This window comes from Clarias gariepinus, chromosome 5, assembly GCF_024256425.1.
Source record: "Clarias gariepinus isolate MV-2021 ecotype Netherlands chromosome 5, CGAR_prim_01v2, whole genome shotgun sequence".
In the NCBI taxonomy this organism is placed as follows: domain Eukaryota; kingdom Metazoa; phylum Chordata; class Actinopteri; order Siluriformes; family Clariidae; genus Clarias; species Clarias gariepinus.
Genome location: NC_071104.1, coordinates 25,609,106 through 25,625,734, shown reverse-complemented (window position 1 = coordinate 25,625,734; position 16,629 = coordinate 25,609,106). Strand labels below are relative to the sequence as shown.

Below are 16,629 nucleotides of genomic sequence, written 5' to 3'. Positions count from 1 at the left end.
TTTTTTTTTTTTTTGTTTGTTTGTTTGTTTGTAAAACAACAGACTGTATTTGCTCTCCATAAACTAAATATAAAATAACTATAGTGAAAGCATTTGTTTTCTCCACAACTGGAATAAACATATACGTTTAGAGCCCAAAGATTGCTAATGCAAACAGAATAAAATGCCTGGATAGGCTTTTTTCCTTTTTGTCGTGGAGAACCAGCTTTTAAATAACAGATGTAATAGGCTAACTTACCTTGTTTTCTGAGCACTACTTTGTTCCTAAGCTTCATTTTACACCACATACAAGGAAGAATTTACACAGTCAAATTTCATGCAGATCAATTAAGCCACACATTATAAGAATTTAAAGCTTTTTTTAATGTTTCTTTATGTAATATTAAGTAGGTTATTGCATTTTTTTTTTTGGTTCTGTAAACATAAAGTTTGTAAAATATATTGTCACAAAGTGAATAAAATCTTTTAATGACCATTATATGTTTTATTTTTATGAATATAAGCGGCTTGTGCATGCAAAACACAAATGCCAGGCGAAGACATCACTATGAAGATGATCTTCAGTCATACTTTTAATGTCTGAGCAGATAACTGCACAGAATTGTACAGAAAACCTTTTAAATACTTTAATGCTAACAAAGGGGAGTAGGATTAAGAATACTTTACAAACAATATGTTAACATAAATAAAAAAAAAGTGCTAAATAATAACATTCATTATTAAATCTTAGCTTAAAGGGGGCTTAGCTTATTGTTTTTCTTAGAAACTGGAGACAGTGCATGCCCAGGTAAGCAACACATACTTGGTCTTGGCACAGCACACCTCTAAATAATCTGGCACATCTGTGTAGTGTGTCCAGTCCAACTACAGCCACTGGTACCCACAAGTAGACCAGCTTTTGCTTTGAGAGCCTGACATTTTTTCTTTCATGCATGCCAGTTGAACAGTGAGGATGAGGAAACCACCTTACAGTTTAAACAGTAATTAGTACCGTAGTGCATAAAGCAGACACAGCAATGTCCCTGAAAGAATATTCAAAGTCAATACATTCACAAAAGTGAATGAGTTGACCTTTGCTAAGAATTTTGTTTTAAAAGGCAAGAAACCACCACAGCCTTGTGTAGGTTTTCTTACTCCTAGTGCACGCAGTTCCTTTCTGGAGCAATTGCTAGCGTAAGGTCTTCATGGAAAGCCATTTCGGTTCTGCATCTTGCCTAGGTTTGTTAGAAGTGAGGGCTTAAGGAACTTTAGAACATGTGGGGGATATGATGCCTGACTTTAAGCTACGTCAGGTTGGATGGATCCAGCTGATGAAGATTTAAAAAAAAAAAATTCTATCTGAAATATAAATGTGGATTAAAACTGGCAGCCTCTTTTCAGCCTCATTTTCTGATAAAGGAGGTAAAGCTAGGAAGATGATCCACACTTTTTATCTTAAAGTCTCACTTTGTCCAAAAGAGAGTTACCTCTGTGAGTTAAGGCAAGAACTATCCTGAATATATTGTGATTCATGTGGTAAGGGGACTAGTAATGCAATATAAACAGCAGGCATGTGACCCATACCAACCTGCTAGTGATCAATCATATTTCACTACAGAGCATACCATAGAGTTTGCTCAATCATTAAACCAATTGTACAGTGGCATATTGAATTGTGCTGTGCAAGCACCATGTACACTAATGCATGGAGCACCATCCAGTCCTTTAGTAACACTTGCAACTACATGGTACTGACCTAAAACTATTTTAATATGTTGCTGAGGGCAGAGTTTAACTAGGGGGTCATTGCTGGCTTAGTAGAAGTCCTGGATGTGACAGCAGATGTAGCATCCTTTTAGGGGAAGTAAAGATAGTGACTCATCATTGGGCCATGAGCCTAGCAGATAGAGCTGAGTCATTACATAGCTTTGAAACTCTTTTTCTGGGCTTTTTATGCTTATCAGTTGATGCTGGACATGGGAATTTGCAAGTAGCAAGCTATTTAGACTGCAGTGCTCTGAAGGGTTCGAATCTGCCAGCATCAGCTTTGCTGCACTTAATGCAGGAGGTGTCCTGGTTGGACAGCTGGGTGGCTGGAAATAGAGGAAATTTGACTCAAAGTAGGGGGAATGAGGAGTAAATTGCATGAGGGGGAAAATCAACTCCAGAGGTAAATATTGTTGGAAATCAAGCCAATTAAACAGCTAATTGAAAATTGAAGTTACCTGACACCATAAAAATTGAAAATCTTTTGTTTCTTTATAAAAAAAAAAATAGAAGAGATATGATTAAATAAAAGCTGTATATATGAATTATGACTTTGCCTCAACCCTAGTCAAAATCTTTGAAATGAGCGAAAGTGCTGACTCCCTCTATGCCTCCTCACAAAGCATGACTGCATGATTTGGAGTTTATTAAAACAGATAAGAGAAAGTAAATCTGGAATGTAACTTTCAAAAGGCACACATGGATATGATGGTCAGGTGTCCATATACTTCTAACAATACAGTGTAGTAGGATTTGGCGAAAGAATACTTGGGGCATGAGACAAAGGGAAGCGTACGCTGCACGACGGTGGAAGTATTGTAAATACTATATTAATGCACAAAATATGCAGGTGATCACCACCACCATTCATGACATGGGTAGATCTAGCCATCTGGGGGACTGGGCAAAATTGAAATAGGGGTTTAAAATTAGAGTGAAACCATATAACAACAATCTACATCTCTATAAGTTGAAACAACTACGGTGAATGAAATTACAGCGAATCAACAGTCTGATGAGCATCTACTCTTGCCCTTTTAGAAAGCCTGAGCGTTTCCATAGCAACAGCATCCAGCGCGCTGCTCTTTTTGGCGCGTGTCCTCGATCTCGTTCGCTATTGGACGGCAGCGCCGTGTCCCGCCCCACAGACGTCGATCTCCAAACCCTAAGCGGAAATCCGAGTTTGGAAATCATCTGCACTCCTTCCGCACGGGGTGCGGATGCGGTTTGAAGCGCGTGGCCGCGCCTATCAGGCTCCCGTCGCAGGTCCGTGCGCGAGACGCTGATGACGTGCTTCTCCTGGCGCTGGCTACGGAAGCCGAGCAGGGCGAACGGGCGGTAACGCGGCGGCGGCGGCGCTTGTGGGTCTCCACCCGAGAGCATGGCGGCCGCGGATGTGTCGGTGCGCGGAAGAAGAGGCGAAATGAAAACACAGATGAGACACTGTTTTCTCTAAAACTGCGAACACTCGACTGCTTCAAAGACAATCTCGTTTTTTCGTTTTTTTTTTTTTTTTAATTTTGCAGCTCTGAGATTCCGGGTGAAGCTTTGTTAGCTTAGCCAGTACCGCAGCTAATGTAACTCTGCGCAGGAGTAGCGCCGTTTTTCCCCCCACACTCGGATGATTTAGGACCGTGAGCTCAGCAAATGAAAGAGCCCGAGCTGTCTAACGCAAAGACGCAGGAAACCGTGCAGCAGCAGACTGGCTTGCGGTAAAAGTGGACCGCGATAATGCGCCGCTTCGTCTCCGTGTCGTTGTTCGGGCTCCGCGCCTTTGTGCGCCGCTTGTTTACTTCGTTTAGCTAAAAGCGAGCAGGGCGCTCAGGAGCAGCATGGGACCCGCTCCGTCACTGGCACTGTAGCTAAAACCCAGCTTTGCCTTTTATTACTTGTTTTAAATGACGAGTCCCGGGTGCTAGTGCGCGTTTCTCTGGTTTATCCCCCCCTCCTCCTTTCCTTGCCTTCTTTAACGCTCCGTTCAGAGCTATGCGCGAGTACAAGGTGGTGGTGCTGGGCAGCGGCGGCGTGGGCAAGTCCGCCCTCACCGTGCAGTTCGTCACCGGCACGTTCATCGAGAAGTACGACCCGACCATCGAGGACTTCTACCGCAAGGAGATAGAAGTGGACTCGTCGCCGTCGGTGCTCGAGATCCTGGACACGGCCGGCACGGAACAGTTCGCCTCCATGCGCGACCTGTACATCAAGAACGGCCAGGGCTTCATCCTGGTCTACAGCCTGGTGAACCAGCAGAGCTTCCAGGACATCAAGCCCATGCGGGACCAAATCATCCGCGTGAAAAGGTAGCGGCCGGAGGAACCGAGCCTGCATTGCACTGACTCAGCACTGATGGGTTCTGCAGTAGTGCTTTACTGCTGGAGCTCACTCTCTTTCTCTCTCTCTCTCTCTCTCACACACACACACTTAAATACATATACTGTTTATACACACACAGATATGTATAGGTAGTTTCTTAACTGACATATAAGATTTGAATAGCATCACCTTAAGATTTACATCAAAGACTCCTGACCCTTGGGCAGTGATTCGGGGGTTTAGCTATAGCGTGACCCACATAGTAAGGTCTACTGTTAAATTCGTGAAACACTTTGCCTTCAGGACTGATCATTGTATGATTAAATACCAGACCTGCTCAAGATGGCAACCACACAGCGAGACAGAGAAAGCAAATAGTGTCTGATGTCTCCCACTGTGAGCTGGTCAAACCCTAACCCCCCCATTCTAGATCTGAGGTGTGTGTGTGTCATGTGTCCTATAATGGTTTGGGTTGTGATCCTCTATTTTGACATTGTTTCCAGAGTGTGTTATACATCAAGGTTTTTGTTTCTAATTATTTTTTTTCTCCAGTGATTTTGCAGGGATTCTGTCTAACATTTGCATGTAGGTTCTTGACCGCTTTTAGCCGTATATCAGCTGATACACATTACTAAGAACTTTAGTCATGCGGGAAGCTAGCTCGATCTTATAACAGTTAGTCGTTGTATAAAACAAACGTAAGTTAGATTAGATTAGATTCAAGTTTGTCACTGTGCAAAGTACATGTGCAGAGCCAATGACATGCAGTTAACATCTAGCCAGGAATGTACTGTATAAGTGGCCTGTTTACAAAAAATAACAGCGTGATAAATAAAATTATTGGGCCCTCCAGCGCTCTGTTGTGTTGTGCAATGTGTTACCTTAGTTTAAAATGCGTTTTAAGGAGGAGATTTATTTCTCGCCAACTATGTGTTTCTTGATCTTATCTCACCAACACCAACACTTTTTTGTATACTTCGTCACGGCATGTAACGTAACAGGATGATAACATTCAGCAGTGCAATGGAATAAAAAGGCTAAGTAATATGATCGATACGATATAGATAGAGAGATAGAGATGTAAAAAGATATGTTTATAGGTGGCCACTGTTTTGTTTCTCATTTGTCATGAGGACATATTCATAAACAAGTATTAAAATAAAAATAAATAGACCTGCGTTAGCAAAGTTGTTACACTGAAGGAAAGATGTACATGCACAAAAAATATTCCAGCTACATGTGGTGATGTGGTTGGCTTGTGGAGTCCTATGATGTTTTGTGATTGGCTCATAGAGCTGTGAGCTGTGTTTTGATTGGCTCATAGGGCTGTAAACAGTGTTTTGATTGATGCATAGAGCCGTTCGTGTGAATTGATTGGCTCTTGGAGCTGGGTGTCAGGATTTGACCTTAAATAAAAATCAGCATAGTTTACTGTTTCACAGTGTGAGGTTGGAATTTTTCATCTGTTAACTGCAAGTGTGGATTAGATATTACAGGTGACTTGTTGACATGACTGACATAACAAGGTCAAAATTTCACAGCAAGGTTTTGTTTTTATAAAACAAAACCTTTTTCTGGGCTTAAATTATGGGACGCAGCACTAAATCATATAAATAAGTCGCTGTGCTCAATTTGGCTACAGTGTAAGGATGCCAAGAGCGCTGAACTGGGACTTGTGGCTGGAGCTGCAAATAGTACAAACTGTTGATGGGTCAAACGCAACATGCACAGAATTGCTACAGACATTCAAGACATTGCTTGTGGTTTGTATTCAGTAGGAGTGTCTGATAGCATTCATACTTTTCTCAAACTTGCTGACTTTCTTCACATAAAACTCGAAGCTTCTTAATTGCTGCAGTGGTTTTGTTTACTGTTAACACTAGGATTATATGAGAAATGATGTCATCAGCCTTTAACCTCTGGAGGGGTAGTGTTACATGATGGGGAAACTCCAGCAGCTGTGGATAGCTCTGGAATCAGGTTAATTGACATACTTGTAGCTTGCTGAAAAGCGTTATAACATGTGCAGTACATGGCTGTGTGTACACACACATACTGCCACATGTGCATTTCACAGCTGGAAGTGCACAAGAAACACTGGAAATGCTTAGGCTCCCTTGTAGGAAAGTCTGTGTGTTATGCAGTTATAAAAGTCTTATGTTTTTTATCTATTAATAGAGTGGCTATGTTTTTTTTTTGCTCAGGGTTTATGAAATCATAATGAGCTCCATAGATTTTTTTCTTTTTCTTTTTGGAGTGTTACAGTAGAATGTGTATTTTTAGTCCACAGGGACTCTAAACTTTGTGACACGGTGTCTTTTACCGGGTTAACAGCACTGACAGCCAGATGTACAGACTATTCATAGATGTAGCTGGACCTTATGCCTAGACTGTCTGTCATCAGTAGGCTTGGCAGAGCATTAAGAGACAGACTGTACAAAGTCATTTATGCAAATTCATTGCTTGTCATTGACTTGGATACATTTGGATCGGAAGGCCTTGTTTGAAGCGTTTCAAATGTCCAATGCAGAAAGTATTTTCTCCACAGTGTATGGTTAAAATTGTAAAAATATTACTGTCCTTCAGTAATATTTCAGTAAAACAAATATTTTTTGCTGCCATTTAAATCTATTGGTAATGTCCTATCAGGATTCTCAGCATGCTTTTCCCCAGGTCCCATTCACTTGATACCTAGCACAAGTCTGGTCCCCCAGTCTTCCTTATCACACACGAGTTACCATTTGGGATGGTAAAGGCTACCACATGCTTTTTTTTGAGATGCCAGGCTCCATGTTTTTTTAAACTGCTGCTCTTACTGCATCACAGGGTAGCATAAGCACAAAGGACAGTGCTAACTGCAGCCTTCCACATACACAAGCACACTGATGTCTACAGAGGGCTGGTGTCACTATGGCAGGGCACGCAGAAGTATACCATCCCTCCTGCGCATAGAGCATAAGCAGTTTGTGGATTCAGAGCAAAGGGTCTAAGAGTGCAATTCGGAGGTTTGACAAGAAAATGGTTCGTTTATGCTCAGGTATTTTCCTCTTGTAATTCATTTTTTCTGTCATTTTTAGTCTAGGATTTAATCAAAGAGATGTACACTAAACACCTTTTTTTATGTCTCGATGTTCCTGTTCCAATTTTAGGAAGTGACAAAGCTAAATGCATTCGGTGACAAAGGAATCAGAGTCCAGAATGTCCAGACATTTATCTTAAAATCAATCGTAACTTTGCATTCATGTTCTGTTTTTAGTAAAGAAAACATTTTAAGCTCGGATCAGATATACCAGATATGTAGTTCAGAGCAACTTGCTTGATCACAGTCCATGTTCTTGCATTGCATCTTTTCCTTGATTCTCCTCAGCAACAATACACAACACTGTGTGTTTTTAGAGGCTATGGAGCTGACAGTGTAAGAGACGGGTCATTAGCACCAATGAAATGTTGTTTTTTTGATGCTTTGGTCTGATCTGAACAAGACACTGGGTTGTCTGGTCAGGTTTAGGACCAAAGGATGATCTTTGCTTTTCCCATCCCCCTTAGCTTGTGTGTATCAGTAGAGTGGTTATGTATTATATATAAGGTGTGTGTGTATCACTGAGTCAATGTGAATCTGGGCAGTGGCAACTGGGCTGCAGTGTGCCTCAGACAGACCTGACTTGTGCAGCGGGAGTAGCTGAATGTAGTTGTAAGCTAAAAACCCATGGATATTATATCAGATTATTTGCTGATATCTGTTTACACATACACACTGCTGTGAGTGTGTGTGTGTTTGTGTGTAATCCTATCCATCTTAATACTTTCATGAAAACCTCTCTAAAGATAATCTGTCATGCTATATACAATGCCTTGGTAGAACATATGTAATGTATATGTTGGAGCTGGGAATTAGCAGGGAACACCTGATACGATATTATCACAATACCTAGGGACCAATTAGGTTTGAATTGCGATTCCGTAAGTATCATGATTTTACAGATCCTGATTTGATGTCCAGGTTTGTTATAAATAAACTTAGCATATAATTTGCTCCTACCTCACATGACTCTGTGCTGCCTACCTATGAGCAAAGAAAATTAAGCACACCACCTGTATGATTATAGAGGAACTGCAACAGTTTACCTAAAATGCAAAACAAATATCATTTTTTTAAAAATAGATTTTGGAGTTAGTGCGATGATGTATGCATTGCCACTGAAAATAATTCCTACAGTATAGCTAACAATTGATCCCCCCCCCCTTTCTCTAGTGTTCATATATGCATATTATTTAATGATGAAACCATGATGAAATAGTGTTAATTGGAATTTCGGAGGGTTAGGAGGTTTGCTTGGGAAGTTCTTTCTCAAACATACTCGCACACACACACACACACACACACACACACACAGATGCACACAATATTCATCAGCATGCAGTTCTTCTTGTGCTGTGCATGTTTTCATCTTTTTATTTAAATGTAGCATTCATAGAGGAGCAATTTGTTTTTAGTCAACCTCCCAGCATGGCTTGACTGCTGTGTGCTTTATTCTGCTGCTGTGCAGGGCACTAGTTATATCTCACATGAGGTCATGCTGTTGTGCTAAGTATCAGCACAGATCTATTGGCTTTTTAAAACAGTTTCACAAAAAAAACATTAATCATCAACAGATTATGGTCTGTTTATTTAACCAGTTATTTTTGCCAACACGTACCTTCCACACCTGCGAAACTAACTAATTGCGGCTAGAGAAACTGCAACTGACAGTTAGCGACTATGAGAGTTATTTTTATAAAACATGCAGAGTTAACCATGAAGGTGGTGGAAAGTCCTGTAGATCTCCTAGGTTTCTCTTTATATTTCCACTTATTACACTTTAGAAGAGCATCTGAAATGCCCTTAAATGGAAAGTTAATGCGCTGTGTAAGGTGTACAGTCCACTTCTCCCACACACACACCAAGTAGTGACCTCGATCAGGGGTTAGAGAGGGACTTGGGTTTCAGCCGTGCGCTACAAGCTAGTTAGCTTAGTAGCTTGCCTAAGCCTTAAATAAAACAACATGGATGGTTTACAGGTAATTCAGAGTGACTTTGAAGCAGTTATAAAGGAGAGAAAGTGTTGTTAAAGATTATATAACATGATCAGATGAGGTGTCTTGATGAAAGCGCTTCTGTGGGTGGTTTTGAATGTGGGACTGTACTGACCGTGCTTTCACCCATGCTAGCGACTGACTATTAGTGTAGTTAACAATTCTTAAAACTGCTGTGACACAGAGTAATGTAATTTAACATATAGTTAAATGTCCCAGTGCTGTTGTGCTCTATATCAGCACTCGTGGGATGCCTCCGTCCAATCAGATTACTCAGTTGTTACTAACAGTTGTATAATCTTTGTTAGAAGGATGATAAATGATGATATAATGAGTCGTTAAATAAATGTCATTTGTAAAATATTTTCGCTTTTTTTTAATTGCAAATTTATATCAAGCAGAACCTTTCTGTCCATTAAAACATATTTTATTTGACTGTAACTCTTTTACTCCTGTAAGGAACTTGTTTTCTTTTGGTAACACTTTAAAAAAAGTTTTTAAACAAGTAAATCCAAATGTAGTTTTAGTTTTTAGAAAAAAAATTTTTTTTTTAAAACATCTTATCTAGTTTTAGTATTGAATAACAAAAATGACTCTTGCCATGATTCTAGCCATAGAAGCTGGCATGGCGTTAAGAAAGAATAGCAAATTAATATACATTTTACTGTATTCTTTTTAGTGATAAATGGGTACTAAATGAGGTAATTCATGGAACAAATTCCATCTGGATTTTCACATGATTTTTATTTTTTTTTGTGACTCCACCTCAGATGAAATTCCATTGGGTCATTCGGTCCATTAATTTGATTGAACTAGTGGCGTTCGAAGAGTGCTAATATTTAGTATAACATTACACTGTTTGAATTACTCCACTTGACTTTTTTTTGTTGCTACATAGTAATCCAAATCTGACAATAGCTCATTACCCTGAAACCCTTACTACACTTTTACAATATGGACCATCAGGCAGTCTGTGCGTTGGCATGGCAACATTCAATGCTTTACCCAGCTGTGGCCTCTTTGAGAATTAGCTTTCTTGATGGTAAAACTAAACAATATATTTGTTTATTTTGTGCCTGAAATTCCAGTTAACCAGTATTAATTTCTTGATTATAGAAGTCTCGACTATAAAAGCAGTATCAGCACAGATGTGATTACCTGTGGCCCAAAGCCGAATCACAGTTTTGCTGACGTTCATTATACCAGCACTCTTGCTAATGCGATATTGCTCAAACAGCTCACTGTTGTGTTAGAAACTGTGTAGTGAGCACATGTACAATAAGTAGGAAAGCATTTGGGATTCATTCAGTTGAATTGAATAGTCAGGTTTTCTTGCAGAACTTGAATTCGGGTCAAGTGAGAAGTTTAGAACCCTGCTGCGTAGCAGAAAAAAACGAAAATAAATCAGTAGGCAAATGCAGAGCATGTGGCAATCCTGATCCTGAGTTTTGGCTGCAAGGAGGACCAGGATCGACCTGCATTTCATGAGCTTTAGCTTTGTATGAGCTTTAGTATTGATGATCGATCAAAAATGCAAAAATGTATGAGCATGGGCTCTCTGGCGAACAGGTATTATAAATAAATTTGCTGATGGGCTCAATAATGTACGAGTGCATTCACTTATTACACCTTTCAACTGATTAAAATGTCGTTACAATTTCTTAAGGAGTTTGACAGCCACAGTTTCAGAACAATTTCTCTCTCATTTCCTCACTCGTGTGTGTGTGTGTGTGTGTGTGTGTGTGTGTGTGTGTGTGTGTGTGTGTGTGTGTGTGTGTGTGTGTGTGTGTGTGTGTGTGTGTGTGTGGACAAGACGGTTGTAATCAGTAATAAGTAGTGACTGGGCTTTTCATCGTGATGGCCACCATCTTAGCACATCACAACCACTGCCCCTCCTACTCTTTCCCTGCTGTATTTTCCCACAGAAGCACACACACACCAAACAACCGCATGAAAGACGGCTCCCTAAAACCACTGCCATGTCCACACGCCCTCACAGCACACACTGCACAGCACGGCGATCAGTCCACCACTATAATCAGTGATGTATTTAAAGAGCCCCATCGTGGGAGTGTGTGTGTATGTGTATATATATGCGTGTGTATTTATATATATATATATATATATATATATATATATATATATAAAATATGCGCGTGTGTGTATGTCGGAGAGAGAGAGAGGACAGGATTTTATGCGTGTGGGTAAAAATAGTTAGTGCTAAGGCCTGATTTTCACACAGCCTCCCTCACGCCCACACAGCAATCTCTGAGTGTCTGTCCTGTCATAAATTCAGTGGTTTAGTAACACAGTGCTCAGAGCTGAGGTTCACTTGTAAAGGACGTGAGAATGTGATTGTTTTGTGTGAAGGACCTGTTGGGTTGTGGCATAAAAAAAAATATATATATATATTATTACTGGCCCAACATTGTGTAGTGTGGTGCTTCTATTTATGTCAACTAGGACTAGACAAGCTTCTTGCTACTTCACAGTCCAATTTGACATTCGAGAAGTAATTTACATCACCATAGCAACCATAGAAAAGACAAAGTAATTTTTTTTTTTCTTTATTTGTCATAGTCTTTCACTGGATGTTCTCCCCACTCAGACTTGCACACGGCTTGTAAGGTTCCATTACAGGAAGGAGAATTTCTTAGACCTTTACCAAAGTAAAATCGCCAGTTTACATGTCCACAGTCAACAGTTTGATCGTGAGCTCAGGTTACTCTGTGTCTATGAGTTTTGTATGTTTTTTTCCCATGTTGTGTGCGGGATTTTTCTACATTCTCCAGTTTCTGCACAGGGTCACTGGGATGTGTGGTACCATGCAATTCGTTGGTGTCTCGTCCAGGGTGCGTTCCATCTAGATCTACCAGCAGCTTCACCACAATAAACAAATGACTGAAGTTTTTTCATTAATGGATGAACTCATGATTTTTAATGCCACAGAGTCAGTCAGTGAGTTAAAATACCCTATTAAAAAAAACATTTGGAAACATTTCGTTTCACAAGAAAATGTTCTGTTTTATCATTAAAATGGGAATGCTCCCGCAGAGACTTTGCTAACATCACATGTTCTAAACATTATGCTGAGATTGCTCCTACGTTCCTCTCAAACAGGAAATGACCAAGAAAAGGAGAATGCAGTCCATAATAAAACAGCATGCTCATGGTTTTACAGTGCCAAGACTTTCCCCACTTCCTTACACTGATCACTGATGGAGTCTGAGATCCCAGCTCTCCTTCACGACACGCAGTCCTGACCAACACATCGCCATGCCATAGTGTGTCTGTGTGTGTTCGTCTGCATGCTCTCTTCACAGCATGGGGCACGACTTAATGGCATGAATATTTCATACAGAACAACCAGAGCCTAATGAGAGCCGAGAAGTCCATTTTGTTGTCATACTGTTTGTTCTGTCTGACAGGGGGCTAGGGAGGAGGATGAGATGGGCGTTAACACTCTGGTGCTCTGTGCATCTGAAATGAGTATACATTAAAGCAAACTGTTAAACCCTCAGTCATTTCTCTTAAGATTACAGCTTCAAGGAGCATTAGTGCTGTCGCCCTGCTGATTTCTCATGCTCTTTGCATCACTGTGACAAGAGAGCGAAAGGCAGGAAGCTTACTTCTATTCATTTATTTATTTATTTAATGATCTACCCGACTTTGCCTTTGTGTGATGTACGGATATCTTTCCAGGCATCTGGCAGCTATTTCACACATGCACCATTTAGTTGTCCTCTTTGGTGCAGTTTGTTTAGGCAGATGAGACGTGCAGCGATCGCGCTTGGGTGCCGACCAAAACAACCGGTCCCTGACCGTCTGAACAAGTTGCCCTCGGTCTGGTTCCAAGAGAACTTTTTTACATGAGATCATTGTGGTGAGAAAGTGATTCAGCTGAACTCGCATTAACAATGCTGTGTATCTTGGTTATAGATACGAACCATTAAACCAACCTGTGAGTGAGAAGCTGAGAAAAGTTCTGAGAAAATAACAAAAACAGAAAAAGTCTAAATGTAATATAAATTTAAATAAATTATTTATGTATTTAATTAATATGAACAGTACTGTGCAAAAGTCTTAGGCACCATATTATATGCTGTACCAATTCTTTTTTTATATGTGTTTATCATGTCTGCATAATTATGTACAAAATCACATGTACAAAAATCCCAGCAACTGTTTTACTTACAGTACTGTGCAAAAGTCTTGGGCACATACAAAAACATGGCATAAGCAAAAGAAAACATTTCTGCATGAAAGAAACTTCTATTTAGAGCAATAATGAGTAATAAAATAAACAGTCAATATTTGGAGTGAAAACTCATTGCTTAAATTCAGGAGTTTTAGACACAGATTTGTGCAGTTTTATAAGAAAACCCTAACCCTAGCTGTTAGGTTTTACTGAGAATGCTGGAGAATATGAGTTCTTCTGGTAACTTTGTCACACTCACTCCTTTCTATTTTTATGCAAATCCCAGGAGTGTACATTAGGTTTGTTTCCATCTGAAAACTGCTCTGTCTTGAACTATATATTTTTCTTTACAGCCATGCATATATTCTCCTTATTATTTTTAAGTTATATATGGAAATACTGAATGACTATGTACATGATAAACATAACAAAATTGGTACAGGATATGATATGGTGCCTAAGACTTCAGTGCACAGTACTGCATTTCACGCTAGCTTTGTGGTTTTCATGCTTTAGTGGTCTTTAGTGTTTAAACTTGATAAAGCTTTGTTTATCATTTTCTTTATTTCAGATTAAAAAATAAAATATATTTCTATGTACAGGATGTTTTCAGCTGTACATGTATATCCTTAGCCCTCTTTTTTTCTTTTTTTTGGATTTTGTTTAAGTAAGTGCAGTATGAAATCAAACCAAACAAACTCAAAATTATTATCTCAATAATTCTTATATCAAGGAAATGGTTTTATATGTATGAAAGCTTGTTTAAAGCCATTACAGTCATCGAAAGATGTAATTATGATGATATGGCAAGAATAGTTTTGTCTGTATATCTTCTTTGTAATATAAAGTGGTATAATGCAAAGAATGCAGTCACTTCATGTGTCACCATAGTTCAGATCATTCAGCAACACTGTGTTTGTGAGAGTAGCTAATTAGACTATGCTCACATTACCAGCCTGATGTGACTCGATTCGATTATTTCCGATTATTTTATTTTTTTGCAGTGTGTGGATTTTATAGAAGGGCTAGCAATAGCTGCTTAAACAGCCAAAGCAGCTAAAGTCTGGCTTTCTTCTTTTGGATTGTGATGGCACAGTCAAGGCCATATCGATGTAAACATACAGTACATGACATTTTGGAGGACAGACACGTTCACATTAGAGTCGGATAAAAGCTACTTACGAATGTGAACCGTCATAGCACGCAAATCTAATCTGACCAAAAAAAATCGTAATTAAACAATGTGTCTTGTAAACATAGCTTTAGAAAATAATACCAACACTTAAATAAATTGCTAATATTTTTCGTATTCTTCTCACTCTTTTAAAAAAAAAAAAAATTTTACCAATAAGAGAACATCTATAACTTCCGTTCCTTCATCTGTGGTGTCAGCTAACCTCTATTTTTATTTTTATTTTTTTCCCCCTCTCATCCACAGGTATGAGAAGGTGCCGGTGATCCTGGTGGGAAATAAGGTGGATCTGGAGAGTGAGCGGGAGGTGTCAGTGAATGAGGGTCAGGCTTTAGCAGAGGAATGGGGCTGCCCCTTTATCGAGACCTCAGCCAAGAGCAAGACCATGGTGGATGAACTGTTTGCCGAAATCGTCCGACAAATGGACTACGCAGCGCAGCCAGACAAAGACGATCCCTGCTGCTCTTCCTGCAATATACAATAACCCTCCATCATGAGGGCTCGTGCAAACACTCGCACACATGCACACATGCATACACATACACACTGCACAAACATGCAGGCACAGTCATATACATTTACAAAAAAGACTCAAACATTTCAGTAGGTGTTTTTTCTGGTGCATCGGTTTTCTCATAGTGTAATTCATTCTGGCGTATAAATGTCCGAATGAGATGTTTTTTGTCACTTTACCTGACTGACTCACAAAAAAAGTGCACTGGCTTTATGAGTAAGTGCCCAGTTTCTTGATGGAGTAGGGGGCTACGCCACTCCTGGGGTTTGTTAACACTATTTAGCCATTTTTTTTATTCTTAAATTGTTTTCTGTTGACTTGACCCATTTTGATTAATTATATGTTTCTAATCATGTAACTTAGACAAAGCTCTAATAGCCAAGGGGTCGACATCCACAACCTCAACATTGAACTTTAATAAAAAAATGAATAGAGGTAGCGAAAGATAGGATGAAACACCTACTCAAACACTACCAAAAATACATTTTAAACTATACCTTTCCCTCCTTTGGTCTTAGTTATTCTGAAGGATGGCTCTGTGAACAATTGTTTTTTTTTTTTCCTTCAACATCAGTGTGATGATGTGTATCAGTTGTGTGTGTGTGTTCTTTTTCTGGGAGATGATGACGGGACTCTTGCCACAGAAAATCCTTTGAGTTTCTGTGGAGTTTTCATCATCCAGCATTTCAATTTTGCTTCTGAGTTGGGTTAAACATTCTTCACATCGTGCCATCAAACTCCACTCTAGTGCTAGCGTTTCACAAAAAAAGGTGCACAGGGAGAAAACCAATTTCAAACCGTAATGAAAATAATGCGTAGTAGTGGTGGGTGATGGTGATGATGCTGGTGGTCTAAATACAAATGTGGACTTTGCCAGTTCCACTCCGGCTCCTCCTTCCTTTGGCCTGTGTGCATGGCCTGAAGACTGAACCGCTTGAAGCTGATTTAAAGAGTTTGAGCCAAAACGACGATCACTCCGGTCAGACCAGAGCAGCGAGGTGCTGTGTATTCATTGTTGATTTTATATTTTTTTATGTGAACATTTACTCTCTCCTTCCTGAATGAATGGTGACACTCTTTCATTTGGCACCTCAATAAAGTGTGTTCAACACATCATCGTTGTTCACGCTCCTTTAATGAAAGTTTTAAGTGTAGGGAAAGTAAATTTACATGAGATCATGTACATGTACAAGCTGCCTTTCTATTTTTTTCAGTAATGTGTTAATTTATACATGTGGGTGTCTAAAAAAATTTATTATTAGCATGATCAGATGATGTCGGTGTGTATCTATGGCATACTTATATACGCAGGGTGTGCAAGTCAAACCGGGAAGTTTTTATGAATGAGGGCATAAAACCAGCTGACCAAGACTTCAAGCAATCATGAGGCTCTTAGCTTTAGTAAAATATTTGAATGAAGCAAACATTCTGAAGAAGGCAGTAGGTCTGAGAATTACGAACACAGTAGAAAGTTGAGAACTTGTGGCCAAGAATCCCACCAATAATGCCATCAACTTGCGGAAGAGACACACATGTCTGTGAAAACTATACACACAATTACAACACAAGTTGCATGTTACAGGAACTCAGCTG

The 16,629-nt window shown here is 39.6% G+C and overlaps 1 protein-coding gene across 1 annotated transcript; it reads left to right on the top strand.

The window, feature by feature from the left end:
• The first annotated feature begins 2,933 nt into the window (after positions 1-2,933).
• Positions 2,934-16,149, top strand: LOC128524290 (ras-related protein Rap-2a). Its single transcript, XM_053496791.1, has 2 exons — positions 2,934-4,046; positions 14,769-16,149. The coding sequence occupies exons 1-2, from the start codon at positions 3,733-3,735 to the stop codon at positions 15,004-15,006; spliced, it is 552 nt and encodes a 183-aa protein (XP_053352766.1). The 5' UTR covers positions 2,934-3,732; the 3' UTR covers positions 15,007-16,149.
• Positions 16,150-16,629: the final 480 nt, after the last annotated feature.

Excerpts from the sequence above, each read along its gene's own strand:
- LOC128524290 (XM_053496791.1), top strand. The coding sequence starts at position 3,733 with ATGCGCGAGTACAAGGTGGTGGTGCTGGGCAGCGGCGGCGTGGGCAAG. Across the intron at positions 4,047-14,768 it reads CAAATCATCCGCGTGAAAAG|GTATGAGAAGGTGCCGGTGA; the intron begins GTAGCGGCCGGA and ends TCTCATCCACAG.